General features: G+C 33.2%; 2 protein-coding genes across 5 annotated transcripts in view; both read left to right on the top strand.

The window, feature by feature from the left end:
- Positions 1–12,212, top strand: part of LOC125073646 (filamin-A) — a 94,538-nt gene that overhangs the window by 18,109 nt on the left and 64,217 nt on the right. For 2 of the 4 annotated variants that reach the window (XM_047684543.1, XM_047684544.1), the window contains exon 1: positions 11,631–11,771. The exons of the other annotated variants lie outside the window; for them this stretch is intronic. In XM_047684543.1, coding sequence (XP_047540499.1) covers positions 11,749–11,771 — 23 coding nt within the window. In that variant the 5' untranslated portion in view covers positions 11,631–11,748. Of the gene's footprint in view, positions 1–11,630; positions 11,772–12,212 lie in introns of those variants that run through there. 4 annotated transcript variants of the gene reach the window in all.
- On the top strand, positions 464–1,729 carry LOC125073647 (the record flags this gene model as incomplete). Its single annotated transcript, XM_047684548.1, has 4 exons — positions 464–513; positions 607–867; positions 1,008–1,314; positions 1,551–1,729. Coding segments are annotated over exons 1-4 (756 nt in total), but the record flags the coding sequence as incomplete, so codon positions are not given.

Raw genomic sequence — 12,212 nt, forward strand, 5'->3', positions numbered from 1 at the left:
CATATAACTTGTTCAATGTTCGTGTATTATACGTAATAGCGAGGGTTGTTTTCTTACGTCCGTTTTCAATAACCTATCTAAGATTACAGATAGATCGCTATCCCCGATTGACAGTTAGAACTTATCTATCGTTAATATGCGTTTCACAATCAAGGATAAGTGTCATCTATCTTCGACCAACGATAGATTACTTTTCCCTCTCACCTATCTTAGCTTCTTCGAACGTTTCGTTTTACGATAACCACGAAACAATGTCACGCTCAAAACTTTTTTTTTCATTTATTTGTTTTTAATTCAATACATATATAAAATTGATTAATAAATTAATTTGAATAAAAAAAAAGATATCAATATATAAATAGGTATTTGTTTTGTTTGATTTTCCATTCTTTTTGACAAAGTCACGGTAATGTCAATAACAAAACGAAACGTCTTTTCAGTTTGAAGTTTAAATTTTGGTTTTCGGTTATTAATTTATGTTTGCTTTTTTATAAGTGATACAAAATGGCTCATGTAAGTATATACGAAATATATTGATGTTTAATAGTACATTTTTGCATTGCATTCATCTCATCACATCATTGATATACCAACCAACTTTTTTAGTCAACAAAGGCAGCACCTATGACCAGAGATCAGACGATGATTTTAGTGCAGCTTGTGGCTGCTAGTAAAATTATTAATTGTAAGGCAACCAATGCGACAAACAATAAACTCAAGGAGCAAGCGTGGCAAGATTTGACAAATCAGTACAATTCTTCAGTCACAAGTTTTCCACGAACTCCTTCGCAGTTGCGTTTGAAGTGGGAAAATCTCAAGAAATCGGCTCGCAAACGCTGCGCAACTATGAAAAGTAGCTGTAATAAGGTTAATGATGTTATATTTCATTGATATTATACTACTTCTACATACATATCAGGATACTCATTGGAATGATGTATTATCAAATAGAACTTAGATTTATTTTAAATTAAGTGCTTATTTATAATAAAATCTCCTTATTACAGACTGGAGGTGGCAAGGATTATTTTCCACCAGATGAAGTCTTAGACAAAGTAGCTTCACTTTTGGGCAATACATGTCAAGGTTTCTCTGTGGAGTTTGGTGGAGATGCTACCAATACCAATAATTTAAATTTATCTTTGGTCGAAGAAGATGTTGATGTTGTTCTACCTTTAAATAATGATGGTGATGGTGTTTGTGGTGGTGGTGTGACTCAGGAGGAGGTGCTTAAAGAAACACAGATTCTTGAGACATCTCCCCCAAAAATCAAAAACTTTTTTTTAAATAGGGCTAGTGGAAGTGGTTCTGTAGGTAATTGGTGGTTACATTACTAGTATTAAGTTGTTACTGATACTTTCTTCCAATAAATTTGCCTCAAATATAGGGGTGTTTGCCTCTGGGGTCTCGTAAAATTTACTAGCCATACGTGATTCATTTTTAAAAATTGGTTGTTACACTTCTCTTGCCTAACCTTACGAATGTATCTCTAATGGTACGGATAAAAATATTGGTTGGCCATCATTAATATTTTTATTTATTTTTTACAGCAAAGCGAAAACTCAAACTAGAAGAAGAAAAATGTAAGGCACGCATTAATAGAGATAATGCTTTAGCTGAATATCTAATAGTTAAAAAGAAAAAAGTTGAATTAGAACTAGAGGAAAAAGAAATCGTAATTGCTAAGCTTAAGGTGGAGTTAGAGAACGCAAAAATAGAAAATTTAAAATTAAAAAATGATTTAAATAAATAGTTTTACCGTTTAAAAGAAGGACTTTCATTGTTGATAAGTGTAAAATTCCTAAATAATTAAAAAAATAAATAAAACGCTAATAAATTTAATATTTATGTGTATAATAATTAATTAGTGATTGTCGTGAAGAAGAAAATTCTGATGGTAAATGGATATCAATAACAAAATTATTTTCTTCTGGTATAATTGCAATTGATATTTCTGGTTCTAATTCTTGTAAACTCATTTTCCTCGCAATATTATGTAGCACAGCAGTAGCTATAATAACTGCTTGCAAATTTTGAATTTTGAGTCGGCATTTTAATGCTAGAATAGGGAATCTTCTCTTCCAAACACCAATGCATCTGCAAAGTTACCTAAATGAATATTACATATGTACATATGATATTCAACAACCTTTCTTAAGCTCTGATATTATTTAGTTAACATTACCTCTCTATTGTATTCCTGGTTTTTATATGAGCTTCATTATATCTTTGTTCCGATTGAGTAATTGAGAGATTGAGTAATTATTCGTGGCTTATACTTCTTTTGTGATCGCACAATATTGGAATCACTGTCACTGTCCGTATCACAATCATTAATAATTTGTAATAATTCCATATCACTGCTAAAATATTCCATCATTAATAGAAATTAGAGCAATTATATTTAAAAATTTCAAGTCGATCGGCCGAATTCGACGGATAAGCGATTGACGTTACTAGAGATAGCTTCGTCTATCCGAGAGTAACTTCAAACGTATATAGAAACGTAGGTAAGCACGAATCGTATAATCGTTCCTATCTCTAGTAAGCTATCTGTCCTCCCGATGACAGATAGCTAGTTTCGATAGGAAATGCTAACCGTCGATAGGTAATTGAAAACAAAGTAAAGGCAGAAGGATAGATTTGGTTATCTTTAGTTACTGAAACAAGGGATAGATAGTTTATTGAAAACGGCCGTTAGTATATATGCCGAACAGTTGGGTTCGGGGATTGATCCGACATTTGGAAGACTATGTGGGCGTGCAACGGAGATATTCACAAAATAAAACGTATTTAATATCGTCTAATTACTGTATTAATTGATTCAATAATCGTACACCACAATAATATCAAAGGATTACAATAATTCATCTCGATTAAGAGTAAATGGGTTTGCAAGCAACCATCGCATTCGAATCGCCTGTCAAAACATAACGACTCCCGTTGCCATGACACTTACAACTCCATTTGGGGTGACCCGCTCTTAAAAGTAAATCAGCCATCAAACATTATTGCCAACTACTCGATTCATTAATTATCCAAATCAACAACCACGCTCCGATATATATATATATTATAATCTATCATTCATCAAAATATTGAAAAATATACACAAGTACTCATTAGTTAACTAAGTTATAATTATATTCTAGAAAATGACAAAAACATTAAGGACTATTCAATTCTATCTCTTATGTCAACTAAATATGGCTGCCTCGCCGCGTGTGTCATATATTTTCTTATGCCACGTCGTCTGTCCGGTGACGTCACTTCCCAAGCCACGTCACTCAGTCTGCGTTCAACACGGCCTCTCCTGACATGAGAACGTCCTCGTTCTCTTTTGTTGAATGTGTCTGTACTTCTCTGCTAGGCCCCGCTTCTGACGAGGTATTAGGTTGAACATCTTCAGTTCCAGCAACTTGGTCTCGAATGGCCTCATCATTTGATGAGTCTGCACCTACCAAAAAAAACATAAAACATCTTAGAAGATAAATTACGCTATGAAGCTATTAACAAGTGAGATAGAGGCACAACGTGAAGCATATCTCATAGTTTGTGACATAAGGGAGGAAGCACGACGTGAGGCTATCCCAAATGTACGAGATAGAGGCACGACGTGAAGCATATCTCAAAAACCAAACATAAGGGAGGAAGCACGACGTGAGGCTATCCCAAATGTACGAGATAGAGGCACGACGTGAAGCATATCTCACAAACTAAACATAAGGGAGGAAGCACGACGTGAGGCTATCCCAAATGTACGAGATAGAGGCACGACGTGAAGCATATCTCAAAAACCAAACATAAGGGAGGAAGCACGACATGAGGCTATCCCAAATGTACGAGATAGAGGCACGACGTGAAGCATATCTCAAAAACCAAACATAAGGGAGGAAGCACGACGTGAGGCTATCCCAAATGTACGAGATAGAGGCACGACGTGAAGCATATCTCAGGTACATAAGACAGAGGCACGACGTGAAGCATGTCTTTTACTTACTCTCACATTATGCAGCATAGGCTTCAGCAGTTCACTCGCCTCGTCAAGGTATCATGGATCCACAGATCCCTCTGTATGCTCGGCTGTTCCTGACATAACTTATTGTACACACTTCTTGTTGATTGAAAGAACGCTTTCATAAAGTTATGGAAAATCGGACATCAGTTTAAATTTTCAACACTTACATTTAGTAGTAAACCTGTCTTTAATCATGTTACTCAAAATATCATAGAAAAGGACTTTACCAGATTCGACGGGGTGACGGAGTTTGTTAAAAATTATCCACTGTTCAACAATCAGAGGAGGTAAAAGTTGCTCGCGAAAATCAATGCACATACGATGCGTGCCGTCTTTTTTCGTGGCTAAATGAATTCTCTTGCAATCTTTATGTTGAGAAAGTCGCTGACACTTACCTCTACCTAAGAAAGGCGATACGTTCGAATATTTACTGATTGACATAATACCTTTTTTCTGTTGAAGTTCCCGTTATAAAATATCCTGAAAACTTACGAATAACTTCGTGTAAATGTTGTAAATTATCATCAATAACTTTGGTTTTTAAGGGTATATTTCTATGAGACTCAATCTTAAACACATCAGTCACCTCATTGGAAACATGTTTTATATATTGACGATCACACGTACGAACGTATATAACTCCTGCACGGTTAAGTACATCAGTGTCAATAATTATAGGACAGTTCATAAGTTCTGATGAAACTACGAATAATTCTACCTCTAAAGTAATTTCATCAAATTCAATCGGTAAAGTGACATATTGAGTGTTTTCTATTTCTTGTCCTCCTATACCTCTTAAAACAAGAAAACATGGTTTCCGAACACAATGCAAATGTTTCAGTAAAAACAAGAAAATTAGAGAAATAGTAGAACCATTGTCAATTAAAATGTCTACTGGTACTACCACATCATTACCGCGTGTATCTTTTTTTTCCTTACAGAAGTTAACATTTTCCCTCTTTCTTGTTTCTGACTTCAATTTAGCAAAACAAGTATCAACGCTATGACCAGACTTTTGCAAAAAGAACAGGGCTCAGTTATCGTAACAGATTTTGAATTAGAACTATTCACATTAAACGAAGAACCTAGTTGACCTGACCTACCCACTTTGGCTTTCTTTTTACAAAAAGCCTGCCTATGTCCTGCATGGCCACAAGAAAAACATCTACCATCACCAAATTGACGTTTTCTATTAATAGTGTTACCACTATTAATTTTAACAAAATCATTTCTATTATGCGACACGGAAGCGTTTAGAGAAATCAGGTTTCACATATATAGAAAAGAATTCTACCAAATAATTAGGCATCAATTTCGCGTTAGTCGCTGCAGTGCGTATCTGTGGATCTGTGACACCACGAATAATTATTGTAGACATTAATTCATCACTTAACCCCCGAACGATTCGGAGACGAAGTAACGAACGACGTATATAATCTGCATAGGTGGGATAATTATTTGAATCCGTATTCATGACATCACATAAAATATTTGCAGCGTCGGGTTTTTTGGACATAGTGGCTTAAATTCTCTCTTAAAATTACTCCAACTACGATCTGTTGTAACCCACTCATTAAGCCATAATCTAGCGTCACCTTTAAGACAATTCCCTATACGAGGGAGGCATTCATTATCACTCCATTTGTTAATAGCTATCGCGCGATCTGCCTCACCGCACCAAACATCAATATCATGAACACTGGGATCAAAGTTAGAAATATAAAATGAATGATTTACCAAAGTATTTATACAACGAAATTCATCTACAATTCGCTCAGTGGTGGTCATTTCTGCATCAGTGATACCACTCACAGATTGAGTCCTCGAGGAAGACCCAGCGCCTGCCCCTTCCACATTCTTTGTCACCTGCGGCGTCCGTGTGCCAAGGTCCGAAGGTACCCGTGTAGTCGCGGCTTCCGACGTTGGCGATTGTTGCACATTATTACCTTCTAATTTATTTAGACGTTCAAGAATCAAATCCATCTGACGTCTAACATTACTAGAGGACTTGTCACGATGCCGGCCATGTCGACTTCGTCCTCTTTCTCGGCTACGTCTTTCACGCTTTTGGTCTGACATTATTAACAAAATACTAACAACGTTAGTATAACCATATAGCATAAAATCTGTAATCAAAAATTAAAGTAATCATCACGCCTTTAAAGAAAAAATGTAAAAACGTTAAATTCAAAAAATATATGAAGGCTATGAGCGTCCACGCGTGAGAAATATAAGAAAATGTCAGAAGGCGAGTCGGATAGGGCATAAACCCAATCCCACTTCTGATATAATCTATCATTCATCAAAATATTGAAAAATATACACAAGTACTCATTAGTTAACTAAGTTATAATTATATTCTAGAAAATGACAAAAACATTAAGGACTATTCAATTCTATCTCTTATGTCAACTAAATATGGCTGCCTCGCCGCGTGTGTCATATATTTTCTTATGCCACGTCGTCTGTCCGGTGACGTCACTTCCCAAGCCACGTCACTCAGTCTGCGTTCAACAATATATATATGTATATATATATATATCGTTCCAATTGAAGGCTTGATTGATTTCATAAAAAAATTTAATACTTTTTGACAACATTAAATATACACATGTATGTATATTGTACAGAAGGAAATGCTTCTAATAGCATTGCTTTTAGGTTTTAGCATGAACGTTTCGAATCGGTGGTAGCTTTACATTCAATTAAAATACTGTAACATGACGATTCAAAAGTGCTTTTATGAGCATTCTAGAATAATGAGTATTTCGATATTGATTTTTGAGAGCTAATCTATATGGGTGGTGACCACGAAAATAAACAACCAAAATAAACAATTCATCAATATTTTGTACGAATCTGAACATTAACTGTGAAAATGAAAGCTAGCTGTTTATTATTAATGATGTAAATCATGTCTTACATTACACTATAAAATAGAATTAGACGGAATCACAGGAAATTCAAACCGAATTTCCTGTGTAATCTTTCGCTATTAAATTCTTTCATCTCGATTTATAGAGTTTTAACAATAGAACCAATATAACTTTGTACGAGAATTTATATTTTTATATATTGTCGATCTGAAGATTTTATATCAAGATTAATCGATTTACTTTTTTTTTATTGTTTAGTGTGTGAACGAAAACATCGCGAGGAAACCTGTACGTGGTGGATGAGAATCTTTCATGTGTATCTTGGTTGGTGGAGCGTGGTCGAGTAGAGAGCTCCTTTCTCCTCTCCAAAGGGAAAGGAGGCCCAACAGTGGGACATTAACAGGCTTACTCTACTTTTACTTTTTTACTGTTAAAGAGTGTTATACATTTTTATCCAATACTTATCCACAACATGAAACCTTAAGAATAATTACCAGTTAACCAAGTAATAACACTATTCGAGACGAAATATAATACGGACTCTTTAAACGTTTTTACTCTGGTATCCTAAGGCAAAGAGAACTGACGTAAACTTATAAATATTAAGCACCGGTGATCGTATGGCCGTTCTAGAAGAGTAAGAAGTTACACCAATAGTACTTCTCTAAAGACTAGATGTAGTATCTGTACTGTACCCATCTGTTTCATTTTTGGGTAAGGAAAGGTATTATTTTTGAAGTTATCAAGGCGAATACTTACACATAGCTAGATAATGACATACACATATATCTTCTGCTGGAAGATTTTGCAAACAGCTCACTGCCAATACTCATATTGGCATAGAAATTATCAAAATATAGATATAAAAATATTAGAAATAATAGAATTTTAAGTATCTAGTTTGTAAATCAAAATTTTTATTCTTTTTGCCGTTTGTAAAAACCGCAAAAGCTATTTTACATATCGATATGAGAATTTGACGATCGACGCTGCATTGTGCGTTTATATAATATAGTATTAACATAACAAATTTACTTTTAATAAATTTATTAAAAATTAAATTTACATATAAAATAATAATTAATTAATAACAAAATACAGGTACATTTTACAGGTTAACCAATATCTGGTTTGCTAATATTATTACAAAAACAGTTTAACAATGATACGCTTGACCGAATTTCGCGCTGTTTCCCGCCAAAAAGTGAATGAATTTAAAAGCCATCTGACAGCTACACTAATTCCCCTTATAATAGGCTATTAATTAATTGAACTCCGTTGATTATTCCCCTTTTTTATTTAATGTTCATTAAGAGGATAAAAACTACAATATTATAATATGTAAAAAGAATAAGATTAATCATTCATCATAATCGTACGTGACATAGGCGAAATAATCTGTACCTTCTCGGCAGAAATAAAGCAAAAATATATATTTAAATAATAAATAGAAAAAGTGATCTACGTATCTGATAATTGTGTAACCGTAATTAAAATATTTATTATTTTATACACAAATGCCATTGCATAAACGTTTACCGCCTATGATTTTAGACCTAGGAGTCTAAAGTCTTCGGAGCAAAATATACCGTCTGACTTTGTACTTAAAAATAACCATTTAACTCAAGTGAGTTGTGATTATCTCGAAATGCAAAGCGATATATTGTACAAAGATTACCAATTTTTCTCATGCCGCACTGGAAATACTTTATTATAAAAAAATATTCTTTACATTTTTAAGTGCCATATATCACTAAATAATAATGGTATTTATACGAGGCGTTTTGCGATTTCATAGAAAGCTCCTGTCACATACAGACGCAGAAAATGTAAAAACTTGCCAAGCGCTATTTGTATTGGCAAACGATAGGGTTTTGAAAAGGCGATAAAATAATATATAACAAGTAATAAATTTATACTCGTATATAAAGAAATTATTTATAGTTCAAATATTTTTTGATACTTGCATTAGTTGGATCTGTTGTTTTAATTATTTTGTTAAACTATTTTTATTTTTATTTTGTATTGTACTTTTTGTGATAATATTAAATCCATTTTATTCGGGTTAGAACGGGTTTAAAATGATTTGTAATATGATATAATAAAATAAATGAAAGTAGTGCAAAAAGTATTACACCTGGTGTTAATTAATAAACGAAACAGCCATCTTGTCACCAGTGGAAGTATTGTTTCATGTGACGAGGGGGCTGGTTCGTTTTTTGTCCAGAGGATCGAAATTGCGAATCAACGGGGAAATGCTGCTAGCATTCTTGCCAACATTCAACGCTGTCATGATTTATACAGTAACTATTTTTAATACGTATTTGTATACATTTAAAAATGTTCATAATTCTTATATAAAAATTAAATTTACTATTAATCTTTCTGAAATCTGAAATCTTTCCTGTTAAATTGAGATTCTCTACTGTCGTCCTCAAAATACCGTTGCTACGTGCTCCCGCTCTTTTTATCAGAAATGCTGTCCGCTACCTCATGGTAGCAAAATAATTGCCAGTATATAACGTGAACATTCCAGAAATACTATATAGAGCGGTCATCTGAAACTGTTATTATATCGTACTTGTAGGACGTTCAACGATGTTTGGATATATTTGGTCCACAAGTATAAACACTTGGACAAAAGATCAGGAACAAACGATTTTTTGCTATATCGTTGTAAGGACCTAACTCGTGGAGCCTCCTTTCTACGTCTCTGTGTTTCCTAAGATGACAGGACAGGTGACAGGACAAGTGACAGATACTTAGAATAGTTAAAATATTACGGGCGATTTTTCTGCTGCTGATAACGCTATCCTTCTCTAAACATGGTTAACTTAATTTTTTGTTATTGATCGGTCCGTCACTGTGTTTGTATCACTCAATTTCTACAGCCAACTTCATTATTAGACATAGAAAAACCGTATCGTCAATAACTAAGATTATTTACATAGATAATGAAAGAAAGAAAGAAATGTTTATTAGGACACGAAACAATCATAACAAGTATGAAAAATGAACAAAAGAAAAACAACAACGAACTAACTTAATCCATAAAAAATAACAACAACAACAAAACAAAGCAATGATAGTTAACGTATCCTAAAGGTGTACCATTTAGCTTCCAAGTTGGGTTCCAAGAACCCAACGCTGATTTTCAATGGTACCCTATGAAGTTGTGACGGGCTGTGACAATATAAGATAATATTCAATATAATTACTTAAACATACAATAAAAACTTACAATATATAATTTTTAAATATTAAAGAAATAATTAGGTATTATTTATTGTAAAGGTTCATTCAGTGGTCGACATTTCGCTTAGCTTAGAACGGATTGATGAGGACAAATCTAACTGCCTCACACCGTGCTCTATATTACAAAATGGAATATTTAATACATAACATTAAGTAGTAAAAATACCAGTAGAAAAGAAAATACAGATAATATAGAACATTGGAACACAAACCTCGTAATAAAATAAAAACTACATTTCATCGCCAATGTTGAATTAAATTTTAAGCGAAACAATAATAGAAGTATCGAATAAATCAAATATAAAAATAGACATGTAGCTATACGAGATTTTATTATAATTAAACGTAGACGAGATCGGACGCACTAAAAAAAAGCGTAGGTGAAAATTCTGACTCTTTGATATAAAAATTTCATACGAAAGAATTCGGTAATCTTTGTTATTAATCATCATTTTTCATCAAAAATTGAATGAAGTTTGAATGTTTATTCACACTATTTCCGTCGTTCATTCAAGACTTTTACATTACGCAAATAAATCATACACTATGACTTTACCTAATGTTGTACGAGGATTCTTAGTTAAAGAGGGCTGTTTTCTTCTTTCGGATGTAAAATCAATGTTGAGAAAAAGAGACAAATCATTGTTTAACTAAACTCCCGATAAAAGTCTATAAGTAAAGCTGTTACTGACTTTCGACTGTACCGGTAATCCTTTCTTATTTCTAAAGTGTTTATTGTAATTTGAAATAAAAAACACTTAACCCGGTTTCTACAAGGAGCCGAGTGTCTTACGAATATTACACCTGCGTCAAAAATAAATTAAATTGTTGATATAGTTACAGATCTCGAAAAGTGGATGTTTGTAATGAATGCCTCTGATTACTTTTTAAATTTATTTTGTTTTATTTATTATAAATACTTGTTAAATTTAAACTAATAAGTTCCCTGTTCAAAGAGCAGACAAAATAGTTAAGTAAATAACAGTATCGTATTACTAACAGTATAACTACAGGCAAAAGGGGCATAACATCGCAATTCCTAAGGATGGAGGCCATTGCTTATACCTATGTAAGAAATGGTTAAAATTTTATACGACGCCTATTTCTATGGGTGGTGATGACCACTCAGGTTGCCCATTTAAACAGCCGCCTATCGATGGTATTAAAAAACCCATAACATTTAACAGGCAGGGAGAGGCTTAATTTCCTTCGAAGTTTACATACCATAAAGCGAATGCTATCTTTCAATTAAAGAACGAAGAAAATTGAAGAAGTTCAATTTTGTTGAAAACGCCATCTAGTTAAAACTTATCAAAAATATAAGTGATGATCAATAATAAATACAGCGCCATCTATTAGAGCTTTTTAAAACTTAGATAGCTTCGATTCAAACCCATCCTGAAAAAGAAAACTGAAACGCCGAACGTGTAGCGCGGTAACGACTTTCAAAGATATTTATGCTTGCGGCGAACAGTATGAACTTGGGTGTCCGAAAATAGTACAGTTTGACATATGTACGGCGGAAACATGTAGTTTTTATTTTGAATGTCGTCGTTTGGCGAATTTTATTTTATGAAAGTATTCCCCGTGTTACCGTAGATGATTTTCGATATGGATTCCGGGTAAATATATACACAGTAAACTATAATCGTTTTCATTTGCACGCTTGCGAATTACATATGTAGACGAAAATCTGCTATTGTTTTTGTTCCATATAACCTCTTTTTTTACGTGTTTTTGCTTTTATACTTTGATCAAGGCATACAATATTGATCGTCCTTTATGAATTTAATAGAATTAATATTATAACAGATACATAATTCATTACAGTACATATGCACATTTTTAAATGTATCATTGGCGGCATTTCTTTTTGTGACAAGCATGAATGAAAAAATAGACTCGTTGATATATATAATCATTATATTTATTTTATTAAATGCGTAGATATCTATTGATTTGTTTTCTATTTATAAAGATCAAATTTTTTAAATTATTAATTGAAATTTATTTTTAGGATTAATAGAGAAAGTCTTTGTCTGATGTGATAAATACAATTTAAT

This window comes from Vanessa atalanta, chromosome 25, assembly GCF_905147765.1.
Source record: "Vanessa atalanta chromosome 25, ilVanAtal1.2, whole genome shotgun sequence".
NCBI classification, from domain to species: domain Eukaryota; kingdom Metazoa; phylum Arthropoda; class Insecta; order Lepidoptera; family Nymphalidae; genus Vanessa; species Vanessa atalanta.